Below are 26,149 nucleotides of genomic sequence, written 5' to 3' on the forward strand. Positions count from 1 at the left end.
TTTCTGAAATGCTGGAACCATAACATCGGGCACCAACAATCGTACCACGGTCAAAGTCACTTAGATCACGCGTTTTGCCCATTTTAATGTTTGGTCGAACAACAACTTCTACTTTTCGTTCTTTGCATTTAATGGCGGATCGCTGAACAACAACTAAACCTCTTCTTCTTTGCATTTAATGACGAATGACCAACGTTACATGTGGATGCCGCCACCTACTGTACCGGAATGTGTAGTTCATTTCAATGCATGTTTATTTCCCCTTAATTTTTAAAATCCTATTTTCTAACCTCGTGCCTCTAAGAAAACTGCAGTGCCGTATTTACAGTCCACATTTCACCCCCAAGATCCCTCCCAAATTCCATCTCCGGCCAACCTCTCTCACCTTGTTATATAACCTTTCCTCTCTTCATTATACTTACTGCAGTACAATAATACATGTTAAACGTGTTCTTTTACATTACATTTCTCATAGACATCAAAATTCAGTTTATCCATTACAATGATTTGTGTTTAAGGAAGTGTGATGAAATTTGAGCCTTGACATAATTACATCATCTATCCTACTGTTCCATGTAAACTGATTTATTCTGGGAGATTTTGTACATCATCATACGCCTGTGTGTTTGACACAGAAAATATAGGCTCAAGTCAGGGAGCAGTCATGGCAAAGTTGTTGAAAATCACAGAAGCCTGAAAAAAGCAAAGAAATCAGAGTTTAAAAACCCTATTTATTAAATTACTTAATAGATCTCATGAGCAGCAAAGGGAAACATTTGAAATAACATGCAACAGGAACAAGTGATTGAAGTAAAAAAAAAAAAAAAACTGACAGTAACCGCTGCTAGGAACAAGTAGCCTTGGAACAAATAGCCTACAAGTAATATACATTTTTAGGCTGTGCATTTAATTACTTAATTGGCCCATCACAGAAAGAAAGAGCATGCTGTTTTGCCTTTAACACTGTTAGCATGCTCAAATTGCATAAAATGCTCAAAATGCATCAGAAAACTTTTTTGAGGGTTGGTCTGAAGATGTTCTGTGCCAAGTTTGGTGAAGATTGGACAAACTATGTTGGTGTTGAAATGCCTACTTGAGGTAAAAGGGCAATTCCATGAGGGATGTGGAGGTGATCCAAGAGCACTTCATCAGTATTGGTGAAGTTGACGTGTCTGTGAACGCTGAGGGGCTGATTGTTTTAATTAAGGTGTATTCAGCGAACGAACAGGGTGGGCCAGGTTTGGAAGCGCAGTACTATGCAGAGGGATTAGACAAGTTGTTCTTAGAGGATGGCAGTGGTCAAAAGATGTTTAGATGCACATGTGCTTACTGCAGCATCCCTAGTGGCCAAATGGCTCAAGATTTGTTGGATATCCTAAAGGGAACTGGGTACCGAGTATGTCAATCAAGTCTAGTGTCAGCACATCAAAGCGTTGCTGAAATATGACCTCACATCCTGTTTGGTGGATTTTCCACCGATTTTGACGGTAACAGATGAATGCTTTCGAAAATCAAAAACCCATCTGATAACTTTAGTGAAACTTGGTCCAAAGATCATCTATACCCAATCTCATCTTTGGGATCTCCCAAAGTATCACCTGACACAATAATCACTTTTGTTAAGGGAAACACATCAACACTTATGAGGCAAAAAGTTGTTTTTGCTTATTGCAGCGTCCCCCAGTGGTGAAATGACCGATTTCAATTGGCTGTGAAGGACGAACACTTTCAAAAATCAAAAATCCATCTGATAACTTGATCTGAACACCATCTGTGCCAAATTTGGTGACGATTGGACAAAATTTGTGGCCTGTGAAAATTTTTAAAACTTTTTCAGAAAATCCAATATGGCGGAATATCCAATATGGTGGGAATTGACGTCTATGGGTGCATTGAACATTGAACTCGGCTTGATCCAAGGAACCCAACGGTACCTTTTTTTTTTTTTTTTAAATCGGGCATACGGCTCAAAACTTACATGCATAAACTTTGACCCGTTAGTGGCGCTAGAGCGCTCGAGGTGCAGACATGAATCGTGGAGAAAAGAATCATGGGACTGTCCCTAATCAGTGTGCCAAATTTTAAAACGTTTTACCTTACGGTTCTAGGGGCTGCCATAGACACCCTAGCCAGAAGAAAAAGATGATGATGCATAATAATAAGAAAAGGTAGAAACACAATGGGTGCCTCTACGCAGCTTCGCTCCTTGGCCCCCAATAATAATTATGTGGGAATATTCACCAATTATCATTAATGGCGTTCATTGGACAAACATATGTAGGGATACAAAATTATCAGGACAGCATGATAACCGACCTGGGAACACATCTGCCACACACAAAATGGCCGCTTTCCGCGTCTGTATGGCTGTGTCAGGGACGTGGTGGGCGGGGAGTGCCGTGCTAGTGGCAAAGTTTGGGAATGATAGTAGGAGCTGTGAAAGATTGCAACTGAGGGGAAGAGTAGCGTTTATGATCCGTGTGGAATAATAACCATATTTCATTTTCAGGAGGAAAATACGCCGCTCTTTCGAGATCCAGTACTGCCTGCATTGTGCACCTTGAAAAAAGCAAACTAAAGCCATGTCGGAGGACCTGAGCTCCCAACCTTGGTCCATCAACAAAGATGATTATGAGCTACAGGAGGTGATTGGTGAGTGTTTAGTTTGCCAACCGCCTAATGTTCCTAAGATAAGCGATAAATTAGATGTATAGCAAGCAGATCGCTAACTGGTCGTACAGATTTTACCGGCTAACGTTTGTTAAAACTTTCTTGAATATAATAACGGGTGCGTTCCGTTCCTGTCGGATAGCTGTGGCAAGATAGCTAGCAGCTAGTTGACAATTACCTTTCATGTGGAGTCATCGCAGACTGTAGACTATGTAGTGTATAGGTAGCTAGCAGCTAACTTAGTCAGCTAAATATTCAGCAGAACTGGATGTTTCTGTCAGGTTTCGTTTGCTAGTTTGCTGTAAAACGTTAGCCGGCTAACATGTTAACTAGCTAGGGGCTAATGTTAGCTGGCGATCTACCAAGCGAAATTATTTCTGAGCTGAAATACGTTAGCTACTGGCTAGCTGAGTGGCTTCGGCAATGGAACTTGCAATAGAAGCGCTAGCTAGCTAGTTGTGTATATTTGGTCAGCATAGGTGTGTAAAGTAAACTTGCTACAGCATGTCTTTTTCATGAGAGCTCTTGCTGTCAGCATACTACGGAGTTCGTTAGCGTTAGGTAGCCTCAATGAGCTGACTGCATTTCTGTTGGGATCACGAAGTTGGCTGAAATACTGGTCCTGATGACCAGTTGGCGAGCCAGATAGACTAGATCGCTTACGCCAATGTTACTGACAAACAAGGCTGTCATATCTTTGCTAACTTAACGTCTGCTAGCTTACTAATCGCCACACGTAGTAACAGGCTAGGTAGCTTGCTAAAAGCTAGCGTGGTGTCCATATGCCTGTCAAAGTGGGTGGTGCTCTATTGCAATATGTAAAGGCTTTGGGCCCAATATAACGCTACTTTTGCGTTGTCCATGCGTTAATTGTCGCTATGCAGATTTTTTTGTTCTGATGGAAAGATTAGAATGAGTTACCTATCAAAAAATCATGAAGTGCTTGATTGCGTAAAAGAAACCATATCGTTTCATTTGCAAAGTTTACCTTGGTATGTATTTTCCTGGCTAGAGCACGATAGCTAGCCAACATGCGCTAAGTTGTAGCTACCAGCTATCGCTGCATAGTTTGATTCATAGTTGGCCAAGTATCTTTCTTGGTTTCAGCTACCGTTTTAATGTACATCATACTGAGACGGTCATTTATTTTATGCAGTCTGCTGATATGGATCAATTGAGCGTTACTGTCCTAATCGGTTGGACTCGGCTCACAGATGCCATCATACTGTCATCATTCTGTCATCATTCCTCAAGTTTTGAATTTTGTACCAAAGTAAAAAAATAACCTTGTTTTAAATATGAAAACTTTGCCAGTCAGAAAAAAGTTAAACTGAGTTACTTTAAAATCTAAGAACGAAATGCCAAATGCTTTTTACTTTCTAACTAGAAACACAATATACCGTACACTGGCTTGAAACCTTATAAGAGCTTTTAATATTGTAATGTGTGTGGCCTGGACCCTCATATTATGTACATCATCACGTTTCGCTGTGAAGTGTTATGGAACAGTAGCGAAATACTGAAAGACTGACATATTCAGACAAGGGATCGTCTCAATTTTCCTCAGTGAATGAGTAGGGTGGACTAAATACTTTGTGAATGAGTCTTATCTTTTATTCATGAACCATGAATGAATCATATTTACATATGATTGAGAAATGTTCTCCCTGTTCTTTTGAAAAGAAAAGTAGCAGATCCCATCAGTCTGTGCACCCACCAACCCCCCTCCCCCCTGCCTTCTACAGATGCTGAGATTTCTGCAGGTCCCTCTGCTCCCACGCAGACATTAATCCCTTAGCTTGGAGGGCAGCTGCAGTGTCCTGTGATTTTGATCTGCTAGTTAAACCAATTTCCTATTTGGAAACCTAATCACTGGTTGCTTAAAGGTCCTCTCTCTCAACATGATGCAGTCCATGTTCAGTAACTGTTTCAGTGCCTTTTGTTCTTTTAACACATGGCTAACAATGAATAGATGCACTTGTTGTCATTTAATTTGAGTTTACATTGTTGCCTTGCGATCTGTGATCTGTCATCTGTCACAGATTCTTTTTCCTTGTTAATCTGTGTCATATTAAGCATATTCCTTAGTGATGGATTATATTTTTGAACACTTCTGTGTTGTCCTTTCTGCCATTTGCAGATCTAAAATTTCATTTTGGCTAACACCTACTAGGTGTTATGTGAGTAGATGTTGGCATGTACCCCACGCTTGGTTCACAGATGCGTACTTGCAGTTCTGTTCGAATGGTTTCAGGCTCTCACATGAGTCCCCGTGCCTATTGCTTGCTGTGGTTGGTAAATCATTAGTCCAGTTTAGTATGTTCTGGTAGTTTTGCTCTGACCCTAGGCTGAACCAAATAAAAGATCCCACTCTACTCATCCATTCATAAGAGGTTTATGTGGAATACTGGCTGAGTGACAGGTTGCTGGAGAGTGGAGAGCCAATTAAAATGTAGGAAGGGGCATTCTTTTTTCTGCTTGATAAGTCCTTCTTAATGATTAGTTATCAGATAATAACAGGGCTGCCATATGATATTAAGATACATACTTTCCTGATCAAATGATTCCGTAGGGTTCCCACAGGTCCTGGGAAACCTGTAATTTTTTGATTCAGATTTCCAGTCATGGAAAATTTGTAGAAAATGACAAAATTACCAAAATGTCCTGGAAAACAATTAGTTTTCCTGGAAAGTATTTTTTGTATAGTATTTTAGAGGCCAAAGCCTAAGGTGCCATTTGTGATCTCATTCTCCCCCACCCCGGTCTGTGATGACAACCTCCTTGTTCGTAATCGCAACCTCACCCCCCCCCCCCCCACTGGTCCTGAATCGCAATTGTCACCCCCCCCTTCCCCTGTTCCGCTGTTGCAATGTTCCACTCTGTATAGGTGTTGGTGGTCACATAAAAACAAAATGTCCTGGAAAATTAGCCTATATCTTGAAAAAGAGTGGGCACCCAGTTATTATGAACATTTAAAACATAAAGCAGGCTATTTGTTCCTCTATTATGACAGCATTTGTAGCAATTCCACATTTTATTTCCACATTTTATTTCTACCTCTGAAGTGAAATTATTCTCATATTCATATAATGGCATGGAGCTACTGTGACAGAAACATAATGTGCCACATTGATACTTTTGGTCATGTTGTATTACCTGCATTTTGTCTCTGCATTTTGTCTCTTAATATCTAAGGACCTGAAAGCACTTGCACACATCTAATTGTAACATTGTGAGGAAATGGCATCAGCGTTAATGTTGGAATCCGGTCTGTTGATTTACTTCCGGGGAAGAAGCTTCATCTGCTGTCGCCGTTGCCTTCACCCTCTCAGAAAGGCTAACTCCGGACGGCCCTGTAAAAAGTGCTTATTTGCAGAATTAATCAGCGCAGACCTCTGTGGATAAAGCTACCTTCATACACAGCACAAGCCATGACCTTCTGGTTTTGCAAGTGACAGCAGCTGAATTGGGTCGACCTGGACAGTTCAGGCAGGGTCGTGATCTGCATTGTATTGAAGCAGCTCCACAAGTCAGATGTAGGCTATGTTTTTTCATGAATAATAGGCTACATCCTTTTTTACTTTTACTTGAGTCAGGTTCTGATGGAGTGACTCTACCTTGAGAGGGTGCATTGTTTCTGTGTTAGCCCTGTAATTGTAATATTTCTGTAATTGTCTTCTGTCAGAGGTCTGCCATCTTTATTCTTTAGTGTGCTGAGAAACTTCTGGAATGACAAAGTCTTGAAAACAAGTGTGTTTTCCTTATGCAGTAGCTTGAAAGGCACCAATATTGGTGGTTCCATGATGATATAGATGTAAATTGAGAGTATGATTGGGTTTTTAAGATGTGAAAGACCACTTACCTGGTGTGTGCTTGGCTTGTTGATTGAACTTGGATTGCTTTTCCAAATAATCAGTTGCACCACCCTGGAGACAACGTTTTGGCTGTGTTCATCCCCTGTCAGAAGAACATGTTTGAAGTAATGTATAATTCATTGTAACTTTATAATTATGAAGTGAACTGCGGATAGCCTATATCTTCTCAGAAAACGGCAAGGTACCCTTATAGTCTTCCAAAGTCCAGCACCGTTTTGGTTCCTTGCAGTTAAATTGTGTTTACCTTTTGTATGAGCACTAAGGTGACTCACTATTCTATAAATACCCAGAGACTTTTGTCTTGACTGAAGAAGGAGACATTGTGCTCTCAAGACATTTGAGTGCCACTGAGCATGTTCAGCGTAGTCGCAGCATGCCGACCGTTCCTGTTTCAAACTTTTGGGTCATTTGCTCAGGTTCTAATTTACCATCCACTTTTCAAATCAGAGATGATTCCAGGCCAGATTTCATGTTTTTATGGAAAAAAAAATACCAAGGGGTTCTTTTGAAGTTATTGTATTGTAGTTGAATGAAATAGGTATACACCTTGACTCTTGGCTTGGTGTTGTACTGCGTTTGCACACTGATTTTAATAAATGCCTCATCTCTTCTTAGAGGGAACGGCAGTGACGTGGGTTGGAGCGATCTGCTCCTGCATGACTTGTGTCACTCTATTGTGTCCCATACTATTAACGGCACGCCAAACATTTGCTGTTACAGAACACAAGAATGGTTGATAACACAAGGCTCACATGGCTGGCTGATGACGGATGGGACCATTAGCAAGAAGGAAGAATGGACCAGTACTCAGAACTGCCTAATTACCAGCTTTGTGCGCTTTAGAGGAGGGGAGGCACTGCTGTCCGTAAAGGCTGAAATAAATATATGAAGGGTGATGTGCGGGTTAGGAGATTTGAGAGGGAGTGGAGTGGATCGTGAGCTTCTATCATGAAAGGAAGGAAAGGTGCAGACAGATGAGTAGAAATAGCTGGGCCCTAGCTCCCCCGATTGAACAACGAGCCAGAGATTGAGTAATGATTTGCCTTCCCTTTGTGGAATGTGGGGAAGGTCGTCGCTGTATTCATTAAGATGCGCTCTTTGTCTCTGCATTGTTGAAACTACATGGAATGATGTGACTGGATGGTTGTCTTGCCTTAACGTACTGAAAGCACGCTTCACCTGTTTTGTTATATTGCTCTGCTGAAAAGCACAGTCCTGTACCAAAAGCAGAGGAGCTGGAGTAGGATGCTGCTCCAACAGTGTGCACAGGCAAATACGTATTTACATCATGACTTGGTTACATCAAACTTGGTTTCCCCTTTATGTTCTGAAAACTGTGGTTTACCGCTTAGATGACTTAAAGTGAGCACTGCTTCCAGGTTTTTTGTAGATATTGGCCAAAGTTAATTTTAGCATTAGTCTTTTAAATGTGCTGGACACAGAGGTGCATGTTAAGTTGACCGTTACTTCAGGCTGTTTTGGTAATGAAAGCAGCGATTGATGTTGGAAACTGCTGTATTCCAACATTATTCAAGCCACAACAGTAATGTATGGGAATGAAGAAATAAATCCTACCTAAAAGACATTGAGCAGAGGCCTACACAGTAAAAACTAGTACGAAAACCTTTGATGTGCAACAGAGCAACATTCGACACTGATTAATTTACCTTATTAGTTAATTTAGCATTGTATTGCACTAAGCCAAAGCTAATGGACTCAGGATACCTGGCTGACGTCATGGCAGATGGGTTACTCTTTGGCACTGGGCTGTTTGTCTCCAGACTGGTGTTAACAGGGCCTCACAAGGTACTGATGCTAGGTCCCAGGGGGAAAACAAGTTTATCATATATACTACCTCCCTTTGTCACAATCTCTAGACTAGTCAGTTGTGATGGACTGTCAAGTTAGGAGACTGACAGAATAATGGGCTAAATTCTTTCCTGATACATGGCAGATAAAGCCTTTATCAAAAGGAAATGAGAAAATAACAAATAAAACAAACATTTTGGGGGAAAATGCATTGATACTTTTAATTCACAGTTTTTAGTAATGCATTTAATGCTTCAGAATATTGTATGAGGGCTGATCCAGACAGGCTTGTGTGCAACAATGACAAACACTATTCCTGTTCTGGGCAGTTTTTCAGTGACACCCCATCCCCCCCCTCCTTTTTTGTCTGTCTGTCTCCACATCTCCCAGTTCAGTTTAATTTCACAAAGCTTTACTGCCATGGCATGCAATTAGTTGGCTACATATGGCCAAAGCACAATAATTATAATGCAGACTATGAAATGAGTCTTTCACATAAAAAGCTAAAACAATACTGGCAGAGTAACTTAACCATGACATTTGGTTGTAAACACATAACACATAAAGCACTCTTCTCTCAGTCGTGTTTGCAGCTTCTTTATCTTCCTCTGCGTGATTCATCCCCTCTCTCACGCACACACACGCACGCAGACGCGCACACACACACTGTCTGGCACTCTCTCCTGAGGCGTAGGGATATTTTGCTGTGGTGCTGCTGAGTCATACACACTGTGGCCTCCTCTCACTAGCTGCACGCAGATCAATGCACAGGTTCTTTCTTGATGCTCCTCCGTATTCTTCTCTATCATTTCATTCAGATTTCCCTGAATGAAAACCAGCTGCCCGACCCCAGCAGCCTTTCAGAATGTGATTTAGTCCAGTTTGATAACGCGTCTTTGCTAATTAATGTGGTCCCAGAACTCTTCCCTCATTCATTAGGCTTCTGGTTACTCATTTGTTTGGTGTTACTCTATCCGTCTGCTCAATCAAAGTTCATTATGCGAGACATATCACCATCAGAGTAGCACATTTATTAATCCAGCTACTTCAAATGCCTCCACATCAGGACCAAATTATATGCAGTTGCTTTGGAGCCTTACCATTACCCCAATAAGCTGCTCCCCATGGCTGATCCAAATAATTTTTACTTCTGTCTGTGTCCAGACATCGCTCATATTTCATTTTTCTGTTTTTAATTCTTGTTTTTGGGGCAAACTCCAGCCATTGTTATAAAATGACAAACAATAATTTTTAATGTTTTCTGTTTGCAGTCTGTTTTATAATATGTGAAAGAACCACTTTTTCATGTTGGGTGATTTAGTATTGGTTTAAATATGGAAAAAAAATGATTCAGTCTGCCCCCTCTACCCAATATTGAATCCCCTTTTAGCTGGTAATTAATTTATATAGGCCTATTTCTTTCTGAGCATTGTCCAACCCAAATGAGAAATACCCCCCCCCCCCCCCCCCCCCCCCCCCCAAAACCTCCCTGTTCAATACGCTTCACACTGGGGGGAAAAAAAGGAAATTGTCGTCCTGCGGCAAAAAGCAAATCTGGCAGCTGCCTTTCCTGGAGACTGCGTTTGGTAACCTAAGCAAGTGTGACGCTTAGCAGAAACACTCCTGTGCTGTGAGGGTGCCATTTTCTCCGTGCCGAGTCCTTTGCGAGATGATTTTGGGTTGCGCTCGTGGTTCGGGAGCCCGGAGTGGGGCTCTTCTTCCTACGGACCGGGGCTGCGGAGGAGCGCTGTGCTCGTCGCTGATTAGGGCCCTGGAGAATTCCGCTCTGCAGGACGTGTTAAATGCCATTCCCGCCTCTACGGTCCCGGCGCGCGCTCAGTTTACACCCCTGACATTTCGCTCAGGTCGCCCCGGCCGCGTCTTTCATGGGGCCCCCCCTCCTGCTCGCGGGCGTTGGCGGCTGGCCTCCGTGTCCGCCTTCTGATGGGCTGTCGTGTGCAGACTTCGCGTGGAGCGCCAGAGCGCCTTGCGCCATTGAGGGGGAAGAGCCGGCCTACGCGTTGGTTCGCCAGCGACCAGGGAGCCTCCCCCCTCCCCCTTCTCTTCTGAGCAGGGTCCCGTCGTCTTGATCACATGGCGGAGTGAGCGACTGGGTCCTTCCCATGTTGCCAATTTATCAAAACGGCAACGCGCGAGACGTATAGTTATCGATCCCTTTCACTGCCACACACAGCGCGGGTCGTCCTCGTTCAGTCCTCGTAGATTAAACGTTCCGTTGTTTCACTCTCTTCGGAGATGCAAACTTGGCAGCGGTTTTAGGAAAAACCTGTCGTTTTGCAAATGTGTTTTTCCTGTAATTACAGGGTGGGCGGGAGTTCATAGGCCAGAATTGCATTATTCTGTAGGAAAAAAGCAGCAGAGCTTAGTGGCGGGTTTTTCATATTGTGCAATTTGTGGCACCCATACAGACAGCAGAGAATTCCATCATCTCAACTTTGTCACAACCTATGTGGGGGGGGGGGGGGGGGGGGGGGGTTTGGGCGGGAGGGGAGCTTCTTTTCTGAGTGCGCTCCTTTGAACATGATTGCTGAAGGAGTTTCTCAGGGGAAGACATTTGTTTTCACACGTCTCATTCCGCTGTCTCGCCAAATGAAGTTTGGGAGTTGAGGGAAGAGCATTTCCTTCTCCTGCTGCAGTAAACATGTCTGCGTCCTGGCTCTGCTCACAGAATTAAACTCATGGCTGTTTCTCTTCTTTCCCGACCTGAATCATTTTTAGGGAGCTTGAAGGGTGCTTCCATATTTATGTCCAGAGCAGTTTATGGGAGTTAGTGAAGAAACTGCCTGTTTTTGACTGCTGGTAGGGCTGCATTTTCTTCTGCAGTGTGTGTGTGTGAGGGGGGGAGAGAGCTGTTGGGCAGTTTGGGGCAGAAAAGGTGTTTGTATCTGAACGTGGTGCCCTGGAATGTGTGTGGTAGCATACTACTATGGCTCTGGGGAGGTGACCTCATGCAGTAATAACTCTAGACAAATATTATTGACTTGTAAAAAGTTGGACCGGGTACAGTTTCAGAGTCTGGGCCGATTTATCTTCAGGCCTTACTACAAATATATCCTGAATCCAGCACTCTGGTTTCTCTGCCCGGTCCAGTTGAGCCTTCACTCATTTCTGGCTGAAATTTCAGCCTTCAAAGTCATGGTCACCTCCCCAGCGATTGGCCTGCTCGGCTCTGAGCTCTGAGGAGAGCTCGGAGCTCTAGCCTCGAGTCCCTGACAGCTCTTGAGAGGCTTCTCTTAGTTTGTTTTTAGTTTGGTGTGTGTGGGTTTGTGTCCGTCTCATGTTTGTTTTCATTAGAGTGCTACTGACTCCCAAGGAGAAGTGTGGTGCTTGTGTGTGGTGTTTGACTTGTTCTGGATGGGAATGTACAAAATGTTTTGAATGACTTGGAGCAGTTTCCCCAGGATTTAGCCTACCCGTCATGAAGTCATTATTAATAGAAGTACATCAGTACACTGCTGTACTGTAAGAAGCAACTTCCCAGGGTTTTAATAGCATGATTTTCAAATGTAGCATAACCATCAGTGTTTAGTCAGAAAATTATTTGTTATAATACAGTACAGAAATATTATACAGCAAAGTAGGCATGTCTGATGGGCCTATATTGCTTTTAAGTAAATTTAAATGAAGTTACCAGTTCAATTTTATTCATAGTACAATCCAGCCAGATAGGCTATATGAAATGCGAGAAGAATCGTGTGTGCAGCACACATATCTTTAAAGCAGCATTTGCCCATGCATTGGCCTCCTATGTATTGGCCTCCACAACCCCCTGAGATGTGTCCTATCCTGTGTCCTGGTGCTAACGATCTGATTCAAAAGAGTAGCACCTGAAATGGCGGGATGGTCCCCGGCCCCGGGCCCTTTCCTGCTCACAGCAATGCAGGCCGTGCCGAAAACGGCCACCTCTCCACGCTTCACCCTGAAGCTGCCAGCGCTCAGCTTCTGCCTTCCTGCTTCTGTTCAGAGCAGGTCCTTCTGAACTGCTGAGCTGATTACGTGACTCCTCCAACAAGTACTTTATGGATTCCCCGGTGCATCATTGACTGTTTGCGGTGTTGTCGGCATTCTGTCCCCGTAAGAGACTAATAAACTGCCAGTTAGATGATGATCTTGCTTGAGAGAATGTTGTCCTGCAATATCCGCTGGAATTATTTATCATAAACTTGAGCCAGTGTATTACTTTTCTCCTCGTATAATATTAAGGTAACATTCTCATCAAGGGGCAAAACACGATGTACACAAGATGTAGCCTACACATATTGGATTGAAGATTACAACTGGTGATGGCCCAGACTTGAACCAGTACAGCAATATAACAGCCCAACAACAATAACCTGTTTCTTTGAGCTAATTGTCTTATTGTAATGACATTTTTGTTGTTTATTGATCATAATATTTACACAGCTGTTGGTAGCATTACACGATTCAAAGACAAAGCACTTGATTTTAATGAAAAGTCAAAAAGGAGATGCCACGCTCTAGCTGGCGTGCTCAACATGAGGAAATTAAAACAGAAATTGCTCCTCTGGTTTTTTATTATTAGCTTGCATGCCAACAATTTGTTTCGATCAGAATGCCCAAGCATTATTTATTGCTTATTTCATCCTGCTAATCCCGGTGTTTTCACCCTGCTTCTGTTACAAGTGTCGTAATAAAATTATGAATGACATGGCTTAGGCTACATTTATTACATTATTGTTGTGAGTTTGGCATATTAAGGCAAAAGTAGTTCTTTTGATCAGAACTCAAGTGGATTCGTGTAAAAAGCCTAATTTAAATGGAATGCTGCGTTCCAAAGACGCAGCATTCCATGTGCTAGCATGACCACTGAGTGCCACTGACGTAGTTCGTTCCTGATGCTTGGTTCTGTTACTGTAACTGCTATCAGATCAAGGTTATAATTCCTTTCCCCCTCCCTGGGTGAGTACCCCAAGGCTCTAATTTGGGGCTACTGTTGTTTGGTCTTTAGGACCAATGCTTGCGTATTGCACTGGTATCCAATGGCTTTGCTTTATCTGATTTGTGGAGCTGCTCCTGAGCTTTCCCCATCTTTGCCCCCCAGCCGGGTCTCAGGTTTACATTTGGAGTCCAGTGTTCTTGTTGGCCATCTTCCCACAAAGCCATTCCATCCATCTTAAATGAACATTTCCCAATGTCGCTGACCCCTGCTTATTTCTTCCACTTCACCCATGTGGGCTGACCAATGACCTCTGTACCTCTCTGTGGAGTCATCAATCTCATCCCTCTCCTGCTCTAGGCTCCGCCTTTTCGCCATTCTCACTGTAATTCCCTCTGTACGTGCTACAAGAACATTCCTCAGCCAGGTTTCCTTGGTTACCGTAGCACTGTCCTTATTGGCTATAGCTGATTGCTATGTAAATATGCCTGGCCCATAGAGAAGTCCTGCATTTGGTCTCCTCTATCCGTGTGAGTAAGGTAATGACTGCAGTGCTGAGACCTGTGCTCCGCAGACCCTGCTGTGTCCTGTCTTCCCAGAAGCCTCTAGGAGCTTCATCCGGTAATTGCTGCATGGCCTCAAATGGTCACATCACGTGGCCACTGTGAATATTCCTCCCTGTTTGGCTTAACGAGTTCACAAAAAAAAGACCTGAATTACCTCTTTTTCATCCTTCTGCATCATGTGACCTGAGAGTGACCCCCCATTGGGCTATTTCCCTTCAGGGTTGACTGATCGGTGACATTTCAGTGTCTCCTTTGCATTCTTTGCTATATAGGCTACATCCCAGCAGAGGAACTCTTAAACGTGAGTCTCTGATGCCCGCGGGGTTTCTTCTGGAGTGGACATGCAAAGAATTTATAAAAGGCTATGCAGGCGTGCCTTTTGCGTGCACGCCAAGCCTTCCTTTTGCCTCATTTTCAAAACCTTTATGTCTAGGAACGTTGATATTTATGTCCGGGTCCAGTTGGATGTAGGTTACATGCTGAATGGTCGTTCTCCAGCAAACCGCTTGGAATTGTTCAGAGCGTGGCTTCGGGTGTTTCTTGTCGTGCTGTGAAGGCATGCGGGTTGCGTTCTTAACGCTGAGCTCGGTTTACTGAACAAAGCAATGCCCACGGCTCGCGTTGGGTTCCCTGCTGAACTGGAGGCTTTATTAAGCAGGGATTAGTTTCAGCGCCACATCACCTGCCGGATCCGTCACAAATGAAAACGTTTGTGAAATCCGCGTTGTGCTGACTGGCAGGTTGACATTTTTACGCCCACGTGCTGCGGTCTCCTCTGTGTACTTAAACACTGAATTGAATATTTTGCTTGGAGAACATGAATGGTTTAAAATAAATGTGGTTGTATAAAAAAAACCAGTGAGTCAAAATGTAGTTTGGTGTTTTCTTTGCTGTTTTTAGAATGAAAGTCTATTGTGTGGAACTGATTTGGAGAAAGCAGTACATTCCTGTGTTTCCTGCATGTGTAGATTGCATTCTAGACTTTGATTGCTTACAGATTACGTTACTTGTTACCCTTGGAAGGTTGTTTGAAATCAGCTGCGTGTTTATCTTTGTGGTTTCTCCAATCAAAATGGAACTTATAATTTATACTCTCAATTTATAATACTAGTTTTTTTATTTGTTTTTAATATTCTTTTGGAAATAACTAGCCTATGTTCTTCAATTTGGAAGAACAATAAACCAAGAGTTTTGACCCAAACTGGAGAGGTGGAAAACATTAATAATTGAGAACTGTTGTCAGATTTAGCCTAGTTTTTCCTTTTTTACAGCCATTATTCCTTGCTGACTCAATGAGGACAATGAGGACCTTGTTTAAATCTGGAAGTTGATGCAAGCTTGCCGTAAACAAATTGGCTGTGTGGGCTCGGAACCACAATGTGCTTTTGGCAAAACCTCTTTCCATTAAACAAAGTGGGGTGTAAATAACTCCGTAGCATAAGGATCCGGTTCCAGTCGTTGGGCACGGAGATGGGCGTGAACTCAGTGGCCGGCCTCCCGTCAGGGGAACGGTTCTGCAGCTCACAGTGCGGAAGGGCATAACCACCAGAGACGTTCAGGCTGCGCTCCTCGAGTAGTTTTTTGAACTGGCCAATCGGCTGCATGAGGTGAGTCTCTATGGTGCCGTGTGGCACTCTGCGCAGAGAGTGGAACAGAGGTTATCCCCATAAGAGTGGAGTTCCATGCAGGAGGGATTTTGAAGGTGACTGGGGCAGGGCTATTCTATTTGCCAAATAAGAGCCTAACATGGAAGCTGCAGGTGTGACTCCGCAAAGAATATATGTATAAAAACACCTCAAAACAAAATGGCGTCTGTGCCGCGGAACAAAGACTTTTTCTGCCTTTGCTCAGAGGTACTTGTCGAAAATGCCGGCGCTTTCAACATGGCAGGGCGAATTCCAGTTGGGATCACATTCCTGTGGTCGGTATGGTTGGCAGCACCACTGAGAGGACGAGTCTTCTCGACGCTGACAGCGCCAACGCCTCTGGCTGCTAATCTTGGCTCTGGATCTGGTGAAACGGACTGAGAACCAACCCTTGATGCGAGATTAAAAAGTAATAAAACATTTAAAACATTTAAACGTTTAAATTGAAACACCACCACATTATTTCAGGTGAAAAATTGTATGTGAGGTGTCTGCTCCCATTCGTGAGTTGTGCTGGCTGACATATGTGTGGAAGATGAACGGAGAGAGGGAATAACGGTTTAATTGTCAGAGATCGCAGTCATCACAGAAACAGAGGGGAGGGTTTGCTTTTGTGAGCAGAGTGGTCCCTACCCATCAGGCTCGCTCTCTGAGGGTTGGGGGTCATAGTGGTGGGCGGGCGATGGGGTTTGGAGTCAGGCAGCTCGCCCCCTCCCTCCCTCCCCGCGCATGGCTGTGTGTCAGCGCTGATCACGTCCCTCTGCGGACGCGGTTCGCTGACTCAGGGCTCCAGCTGTTCGTTCCCTCGATGGGGGCAGGCGCTCGTACCGCGGCGGCGGCCCAGCCCTAGTGCCGCACGGGGACCCCCTCGCCGGCAGTGCGCTGGCTGAAACAACAAAGCCACTCTAAATCCGTCTCTCCACTGGGACCAGCGGTGGGTCTCCTGCTGCTCGAGCTCGGCCGGCTGGAAGGACCGCGTCCTTCCCTATGTGACTACCCACAGCGGCTCGGCCAGAACACAGACACACCCCCTGCCCCGCCCACCCCCACCCTCGCCCTCCTGTTTTCCTGTTCGTTAGTTACGTTCGGAAGGTATGTCCGAGCAAACATCAGTTGTGACAAATCGCTGTGCAGTTCTGTTTTTCATGTCACTGAAGATTTATGGATCCAAATGACTTTTCTACTCCTGTGGTGGCTAAAGAGGCTAAAAATACAATGATGGTCCAACTCAGTTGTGTTTGTGTTTTAGTTTGTGTTTGTGTTGATGGCGTCATCTCCTTGAAATGAAATGTGAAAATAATTCCCCTGCTCTTACGACTTTAGCCACGGTGACGTTTTGGGTTTAATGTAGCTACTTCAGCACTAGAGCCATAATTGTTGTTTCCAATTTATTACTGATAGGCTAATACTCAATTTGTGGCTTCAACACACTTTCACTCAGATTTCAAGGGTTGGGCAGCAGTGGTTTTAGGAGGGAAATGTGTGCCTTTAAATAATACATTTGTTTAGCATTTTTCATGGTTCGCAAAGCACTTTACATTGTAAAGGAATGATTACACTCAAAACACTTCCAGTGTGTGTCGCTCACTGGGTGATCTATGGCAGTCATTTTGCAGGAAAACACTTAGTACATAAGTGAGGTGGAGAGAGAGGAAGTGTGATGGATGTAATGAAACTCCTACCCTTTACCTGTCAGAGGGTCTTTGGTGACCACAATTAGGGCCTCTGTTTAACCCATCCTTCACTACACAAGGTCCTTGGTTTTCTGTTTTAGTCCAGATGGAAGTGTGCCCAGTGGCTGACTGACACTACCACTATCAGCTTCTTGGGTTTGTCAGTTGGTCTCATATTGATGTAGTAACTTACTTCGTCCCCATGTTGCTGGGTGTTGTGGCTAGATGTAGCACATTCCACCTTACTGGTGTTTCCACAGATTCGGTGTGTTTCAGGTAGCGAGCGAGTAGAGCCACAATGGTAGTTTCAGGTGGGCAGTCTCAGCAAGTTCAATGTTCCTGTATGTCATGTCTATCTCTGCCTGGTTTTAGGCAGCAGAGCCTTAATGGTGGTGCCAGTTGGGTGGTCTTGGGAAGTGTACCTGTGTCTCATGTCTGTCCCCGTCTGGTTTCAGGGAGTGGAGCCACTGCGGTGGTCCAGGCGGCCTACTGTATGCCCAGGAAGGAGAAGGTGGCAATCAAGCGCATCAACCTGGAGAAGTGCCAGACCAGCATGGACGAGCTTTTGGTAAAGTCTTTCTCTTAAACTGGGTAGATTTTAGTCAGTTTTCACCTTCAGAGGCTATCGGTGATAGAAAATAGATTTTAGGTTTGTGATGTCTGTGTCAAATCTGTGCCTTTTATATAAGATGAATAAAGGTCTCGATGGCACCTGCTCTCTCTGTCCAGGTGCTTTGGGATAGTAGTTCAGAATGGTCTCCAGGGAACTGAGGATTAAAGAATCTGATTTATTCCTGTTATGTTGCTTCCCTGCTGTTGAATCCTTTCTTGTACATTCCTTCACATTAGCTCCCTTTTAGTGTTAATTGCTTAACGTACACCAGTACTATAGGGCTATCAATGGAGATCTCTTCATTGATAAATGACCTTCATTATAATTGGATTGGACTGTTGTTTCAAGATCATGATAAATTAGCCACTGTTAGTCCTTTCATACTGTTGCCTGTGTGGGTTCAGACAGATATTAATTTGTGAGTTTTTAAGTGTAATTACCAATGAAATTGAGCCTATAAAAATGAATCGAACCAGCAACAAACTTAATTGAGACTGCTGGCAGTTTTATAGGGGCTGATATTAACTGAAATATGTTGAGTGAATGCCTTTGCCTAAAAAAACAATGGATGTAGCCTAACTGGCACAGTTATTTTAAGGTATTTATGTCATATTTTGTGTAGAAATCCAAAGGCCAATGATTGGTATTCCATGAAAAACTCAAATCAAAACTAATGAGGTGAATCTCTGCAGAATGAAAAGCAGCAGACTGTGTGCAGTACATATAGATGTGAACCAGCGGTGGATGTTAAGGTCCCCCGCGGCCCTGCGTTAAGGTCTCCTGTGGATCTGCATTTAGGTCTCCTGTGACCCAGCGTTAAGGTCTCCCACAGCCCTGTGTTAAGGTCTCCTGCAGCCCAGTGTTAAGCGCTCTGGTGGCCCAGCTTTAAGGGCATCCGTGGCCCAGCGTTAAGGTCTCCCGCAGCCTTGCGTTAAGGTCTCCCTCGGCCTTACGTTAAGTTCTCCCTCGGCCCTGCGTTAAGGTATCCAGCAGCCCAGTGTTAAGCGCTCTGGTGGCCCAGCTTTAAGGACATCCGTGGCCCAGCGTTAAGGTCTCCCGCGGCCCTGCGTTCAGGTCTCCCACAGCCCTGCGTTAAGCTCCCCTGCAGCTCTGCGTTCAGGTCTCCCACAGCCCTGCATTAAGCTCCCCTGCAGCTCTGCGTTAAGGTCTCCCACAGCCCTGCGTTAAGCTCCCCTGCAGCTCTGCGTTAAGCTCTCTCGCGGCCCTGCGGTTCCTCAGGCACTGCGGCCTCATTCCTAGAAATGAAAGGTCAACAGGCAGGAATCTTGGAGAGTCACAATCCGGGCCATGTGCCATTGCGATCGGAGGCGCTTGTTTTCATAGGGGATAGAGTCACCCTCTTATCAGGAGCCATCCAGGAGCCTACAGGCCCACAACCCAGGCTTACATTCCCCTGAGCTCACCAGCCAATGAACTCCCTCATTCAGCCCCATCCGCCAACCTCCGCCTTTACTTTATAATCCTGTCTGACTAGCTTTCAGCCCTTGGGATTGGCCACCACCTGTACAGCGGCCGAACTTTACCTTCAAATCCCACACAGCCAAGTCGCTCAGTTGTGTTTTTACCAAACGTACTGAACATACTGTATGATGGTGTTCTGTAGTCAGAGATTTCCTGAAGGGTGTTCTGCAGTCAGCATGAGTTCAGGCTGTTTACATTATTTAACTGGTCTGTGCCCCATGTGTAGCAATGTGTCCAGCAGTCTACAGTATCCCAGCTTTGGCTCTACAGTAGAGGCCAGACAAAAAATGTAACATTTTCTATAAATATAGATGCAAGAAATTCTCCCTCAATATCATCATCCCTAAACCCCTCTGGAAGGACATGCCAGGAAAATGCCGTAAGGGTCCGCATTGTTCAGTCCAACTGTGGACCTGTCAGAACAACTGCAGATTCCTGTTTGGTGAAACAAGCATTGCGTGGACCGCGGTTCAGCCTTTGCCAGCGAAGGCAGTCTAAAATAGACGTGAAGTGTCACGTTTGCATGTCCGGACCGGAACCCCATAGCCATACAGGGTGGGTCCGTGGTTACGTGTCTCTGGGATCTCGGTCCTAATAAAGTAAAAATTGGTGCCACTAACAAGGCGATCCAAACTGGGCAGCTGTGTTGGAGTGTGGATGTACCATTGGGTACAGGACAGCAATGGTAGTGTAATCATTCGGGAAGGTGGCATATAACTTTGTAGGTTGTAGTTTGAATCCCAGGTTGGGGCATTGCCATTGTACCCTCGAGCACTTAACCCTGAATCGCGTCAGTAAATATCCAGCTGTACAAATGGATTATACGTAACAGGATATAGTTTAAGTGTGTGTGGATAAGAGCATCTGCTAAATGGCTGAAATATAAAATATGAACTGCAGTGGCAATAATGCAGAGAGCGCCGTACAGTATAAGCTGCACATGGGCCTCAGAGCATGCGCTGCAGTTGAGATTCTTTCTGTAATTTCACTGATCAACGGCTCTCCTTTTTGGTCATACTCCGCCACCCTATTTTCCACAGGACGGCAGAGAACGAAGAGTGCTCGAGTGGAAATATAAAAGCTGGAGTAATGGGGAGTGTGTGTTGGGGGGGGGGTCTGGGGGGGTACGGACCCTTGATTTGTAACGGGACGGCGGCGGTGAGAGTCCAGAGCGAAGACAGGCCCTGCCGGCCGCCAGAGTGAATTACGCGCCCGCGATCGGGCGTCTGTATGTTTCGCTCTCTGCCCGTCGTGTAACAAAACGTCCTGGATTCAGGGTGTCGCCTCTATTCAGGCTCTTTCCCTGGGTGCGTAATGCAGAGCAGTGATATAACCACCTGCACAATCACACAGACAGCACTGAATAAAAAGTGCTGAAAAACTTTTACAGGCACAAGGACAAATGTCTTCTTGGCTAGGCCTACTTCAGCCATGGTGTCTGGGGTGATGTTTTTGGGCTAGGGAGGTGGGGGGTGTACTTAATCACACAATGCTTGAAGTATTAAACATGCACATACTTTTTTATTTATTCAATATTAATCTAAGCATTAACTCCCAAAAAAAAAAAAAATACACTTTACAAATGTCCAGTGCTTTGTCTGTGAAGATAATGCTTCAGTGAGTTAGATCTGCTTTCACTCAGACTTTCTGGTGGGACAGTCAGCTGATGATTAGTGAGCTCATTGGTTGTTATTTGAATAATCAGTGTGCTGTCTCTGACATGACGTGACGTGACGTGAGATGAGATGACAGGACCTGAACGCAGAATGAATTGTGACTATCTGAGCTGCGTGAGATACAGCCTGTCTGATGCAAGAAAACCACAATGCTTGATGCCGGTATTATAAAAAACTGTGTTTTACTATTTTTGCAATGGATATAAATATTTAGCTATGTTCTCTTGACAGAATGGTGTTCGCTATTTAAAAAAGGAAAAAAGTAAAACCCTTTCTACTCTGTTTCCTTTATAAAAAATGTACTTTTCATCATGAACAAATCTGCATTTTTTTTTCTCATTTGCCTTTAGCTTCCAGTATCACTGAAACCCTCTACGTTCCAGCTTTTATATTTGTGTGTAATTGAATGTGTTGCCCAGGTTTTAGGAATAGCAGTGCTCTGTGAGTGTGTATTTTATTATTAAAGCTGTTCTGGTCTCTCCAGAGGTAGCATGCAGTACGTGTGTCCCCAGCGCAGAGCTGTGTGTGTGTGTGTGTGTGTGTGTGTGTGTGTGTATGTTAACACTGTCTCTCCGGAGGTAGCATGCCGTACGTGTGTCTCCAGCGCAGAGCTGTGTGTGTGTGTGTGTGTGTATGTTAACACTGTCTCTCCAGGGGTAGCATGCAGTACGTGTGTCTCCAGCGCAGAGCTGTATGTGTGTGTATGTTAACACTGTCTCTCCGGAGGTAGCATGCAGTACGTGTGTCTCCAGCGCAGAGCTGTGTGTGTGTGTATGTTAACACTGTCTCTCTGGAGGTAGCATGCAGTACGTGTGTCCCCAGCGTAGAGCTGTGTGTGTGTGTGTGTGTGTATGTTAACACTGTCTCTCCGGAGGTAGCATGCAGTACGTGTGTCCCCAGCGTAGAGCTGTGTGTGTGTGTGTGTGTGTGTGTATGTTAACACTGTCTCTCTGGAGGTAGCATGCAGTATGTGTGTCCCCAGCACAGAGCAGTATGTGTGTGTATGTTAACACTTTCTCTCTGGAGGTAACATGCAGTACGTGTGTCTCCAGCGCAGAGCTGTGTGTGTGTATGTTAACACTGTCTCTCCGGAGGTAGCATGCAGTATGTGTGTCTCCAGCGCAGAGCTGTGTGTGTGTGTGTGTGTATGTTAACACTGTCTCTCTGGAGGTAGCATGCAGCACGTGTGTCTCCAGCGCAGAGCTGTGTGTGTGTGTGTGTATGTTAACACTGTCTCTCCAGGGGTAGCATGCAGTACGTGTGTACCCAGCACAGTCCTGCGGCGTCAGCAATGGTTTATGGCTGATGCCTGAAGAAGAACGCCCCTTGAACTCTGTGCACATGACATGTGACAGATGATCCTGCTGACCTCAGCGCGAGGAAATGGCCCGTTGTTTACCGATGATGCTAATGAATGCCTCCTTTAGGGAATGGGGAGATCTGGAGAGCCACGTCCTTTAGCGATCTTACTCTTCACCAACCAGGAAGTGAAGTCGACTTGCTGTTAATGGGCTCCTCGGCACAGACTGAAATAGGCCCTTGTCTCCATAATGTGTCGTGTGGGTGCAGATTGTGGTCAGCACTTGGTGTGACAGGCTATTGCGGTCATGGGATTGACGCTTCCCCCGGGGTATTGTGGGATGCCACTTTTGGTGGGGGTGGGGGGGGGGTAATTCGTTAGAACTGAGAGCCACTCTTAGCCCTCCATCCTTCAAGACTGATGGAGTGACTCATCTCGGCTAAGTGGACTGTGTTCCGGTGGGCCGCGTTGACCTTAGCCTGAGTGTGTGGAAATTGAAATTGTGTTTGTGTTGGTTTTTTTTTTTTTTTTAAATCTCTAATTATACATTATGCCTTAATCACACTGGGGAAAATGACCAGACTGATGAAATTATGAATATCACAAAATTAATGGAACTTTATTGTAATGGGAATTTAATGGAGTTGGAACCAGATGAGAAGAGGCTAATGGTTATCGCTTTCACAATGATTTCTGTTATTGAGGTGGAATTTGAGTATAAAATATGTAGAACTATTGAATTCTAGTTTAGTTATACATTCTATTAAATTCTGGAAGTAATACTCAATGTAGAGGAACTACTTTATGCAGAGGATGTGGTATTTAGAGTGTGTGAAGCGGGTGTGCAAGCTCTCTAATGATTTATAAAAGATGTAATAAATAGCCTAGTTATTATTTTCACCGTGATCTAGCCTTAATTTAGCTATATCAGAAACCTTGCTACCCATCCATGGTCATGGCACTGCCAAGAGCATAGCAGGTTACCACTATGTAGAACAACTGGCAAAACGACATTTCCTTAAGGACAACACAAGCGCTAGCCTTCCGCTGCTTGCGTTGGTGATTGCCTGCGCGGTAGACCAGCGCGGTTTTAGCTAATGTTTTCAGGGGCAGGATGAGTTAATGGGAGTAATGATTGATTTCACGATGGATGAGATGTTGGTTAGTGCGCTGTGGGCCTTCCCTGCAGCAGGGCTGGAGGGAGGACAGGGTTATGTAGTGTTTTCGGAGTGGCCGGCGGTGACTGATTTAATGCCCGTAATGGATCTGTAGTTATACTGTGTGTCACGCGTCCGTCGGCTATATGGATTAATGGCCAGACTTTCCACCACTCTGGTGATGGACCTTAATGGAGGCTTCGGCTTCGCCGTAAAGCAGCTGCCAATGTGCCCGACACCCTTCCAGGTTACTCAAAAACGAGGGGATGTTATGTACATTAAAACATTTTTTGTAATTCATTTAGCCTATTTTTTGTAAGTTGCTTGGTCACTTTGTTCACAAATCTGAACAAATGCCAGAAGCAGAGGTGCCAGCCTCCTTGCAGGCAGAGAGGTTGGGGAGGGAGATGGATTTGGCGTATGATTTGGGCGCATGATTTGGGAGGATGAAGAACTGGAGAATGATGTGCTCTGAACTCCCAGGGGGTTCTAGGCAGGACAGGGGAGCTCCTCTTGCGTGTGACAGCGCGGATCCAATAGTGCTGATCTAGGACACTGCGGACCTGAATGATTGAGAAAAAACTGTCTTAAGAGAATTAAGAGGCTAGCTGTGGCGATGAGCCCCTGGCCACCGGCCGGCCACTTTGCAGTCGTCATTACGTTCTGCCACGTTGGGTCCTGCTCCATCCCTTTGCTCCTGCTGTCTGTAGGACTGGCACTGAAAGCTCTTTCATGCTTCCCATCTGCAGACCGGCAGTGTGAGTACTGTACGGGGAAAGTGCCATTTTGGTCACAGGCGTAAAAAGGTCGACTTAGGACTGCCTTGTCTTGTGGTCTAAAGGTGAGCAGGTGAACCGTGAGGTGTATTGTAAGATCATGTGTCAAAAAGTTCTCCACATGAATACGAGTTCCACTGTTTTGAAACCTAAACAGGAAAGGGGATGTGCTTCCCTTTGCGTTTGTTCTGAACTCTGTTACCGTGATTTCTCCCAGTGGGTCTAGTGGTAATGACAGGCTTGCTCTGCTGTTTACCTCATAGCCCGAGTTTTCCATTTGATCTAGCCTCGAGCCTGAGCGTTGCTGTCATGGACCCTTCCCTCAGTTCCGGTGTCCAGTTTCTAAATGTCAGTGGCGGTAATGAGGCGCTGCTCAGCAGCAGGCCCCTTCTCCTGCTCTCTGGGTTTCTCCCGCCAGGCCCGCGGTGGCGGCTCCTGGCCCGAGGGTCCGTTCCGTGTTTGGCCCGAGATCCTTTAATCTCATTACCTACGGAGCAGCCCTAGGGTCAGCTGCTCATTTCCACAGTCACCTGAGATAGTGAAGCAGGCGGGGGGGAGAGAAAGGGGTTTCTTTTCCATTTCTGAAAATCTAGGCCTGTTCTCTGGGAACTGTTCTGAAATCCACTTGTAGATGCTGGCTCCCACATTTGGCTTTCCCTGGGAGCTGGACCATATTTCATGCTGCTTTGAGTTTTTTTTTCTTCTTTTTTGGTGTCCACTGTTTCTGTGTGTTATCTCGATGCACTTAAACCACAAAAACGTTGAACAAAAAGTGACCAGAAACATGTGGATTGTGTGTAACATTCTGGTTTCAGTTGTTAATAGTGCTCTCACCCATAAGGCAGTTATGAAATTTGAGTGCATGCACAACTGACTGTGCCAACAGGAGCTGTTTGTGTTCAGTTGTCAAGCCAACCAGAGTGTGTACATATCCATATTTATTGTAATGCTCTGTGGAGGGTCTTTTGAAATCTTTTGCAGCTGTTAGTGCTGCTCTTAAACCCATAAGCAAAGATTGTTCTTTAAACTTCGACAGTTAAATTCTGTGATGTAAATGGTTTGCATGGTGTGCTAAATGCTGTTAAATGTGCAGGATAACTGTCTCGTCAGCAACAATTAAGTGCACAATAACTGTTTTCTGGCAATTCGTGTGTTCATTAAGCCACAAGATAATGATGTAGACTTAAAAAATAAATAAAATAAAAATTTACAGATATATAATAGACATTTTTTTGGATGTATATTTTATCATTTCTGTCATGTGACATGATCGTGTGAGGACTGACATGACCTGTGCATAATGTGTGCATACTCACCTCTGATTGGTGGCCCACTGAACAGTGCACCTTGGATTGGCAGCCCACTGAACAGTGCATCTCTGATTGGTGGCCCACAAAATGGTGCATCTCTGACTGTTTAAATGTACGATTACAAATGCTCTGGTAGTGGGCACCATTAGAACTTTACTTTCAGGATTAAAAATGAATAAAACTAATTTAAAATCTCAACTAACTAAAATAGACTTGATATTATAAGTAGGCAAAATAAAGTAATGAGCAGTGTGACATTAAATTCCATTATTAATTAGGCTATATATCATTTTACATTTTCTCTGTGATATGCTGTTCTTGAACAAGGGTGTTTTATATTTTGATTTGTTCTCACCCAGACACTGAATATAAAAAAACAGAACAGAGGTTCATCACTGCATAGAGGGGCCAAGAGTTAATATGCAGAGAGAGTTTAAACATGAAATGAATTTCCTTTTTTTCTTTTATTCGTTTAATCTTTCATCTTAAGGTCCCTCAGCACGCAGCAACAGTAGCGCAGGCTGGCATCCAATTTCCTGCACTCGATCCCGACATTCCTGTCAAACGCGGAGCTTCATCGGCGCTTCTCTGATTCAGTAGCTGACGGCAGTGATTCAGTATTCACAGCAGGATCATCGTCAGGCGACGGGACTGCAGTAGTAAATTTCCCGTCCTGAG

The 26,149-nt window shown here is 44.6% G+C and overlaps 1 protein-coding gene across 2 annotated transcripts in view; it reads left to right on the plus strand.

The window, feature by feature from the left end:
• The first annotated feature begins 2,390 nt into the window (after nucleotides 1-2,390).
• Nucleotides 2,391-26,149, plus strand: part of LOC118233235 (serine/threonine-protein kinase OSR1-like) — a 69,045-nt gene continuing 45,286 nt past the window's right edge. The window contains exons 1-2 of one of the 2 annotated variants that reach the window (XM_035428713.1): nucleotides 2,391-2,652; nucleotides 17,613-17,725. In XM_035428713.1, the coding sequence (XP_035284604.1) occupies nucleotides 2,583-2,652; nucleotides 17,613-17,725 (183 nt within the window). In that variant the 5' untranslated portion in view covers nucleotides 2,391-2,582. The remainder of the gene's footprint in view (nucleotides 2,653-17,612; nucleotides 17,726-26,149) is intronic. The other variant, XM_035428714.1, reaches the window with a different exon arrangement.

This window comes from Anguilla anguilla, chromosome 8 (assembly GCF_013347855.1).
Source record: "Anguilla anguilla isolate fAngAng1 chromosome 8, fAngAng1.pri, whole genome shotgun sequence".
Classification (NCBI taxonomy): Eukaryota; Metazoa; Chordata; class Actinopteri; order Anguilliformes; family Anguillidae; genus Anguilla; species Anguilla anguilla.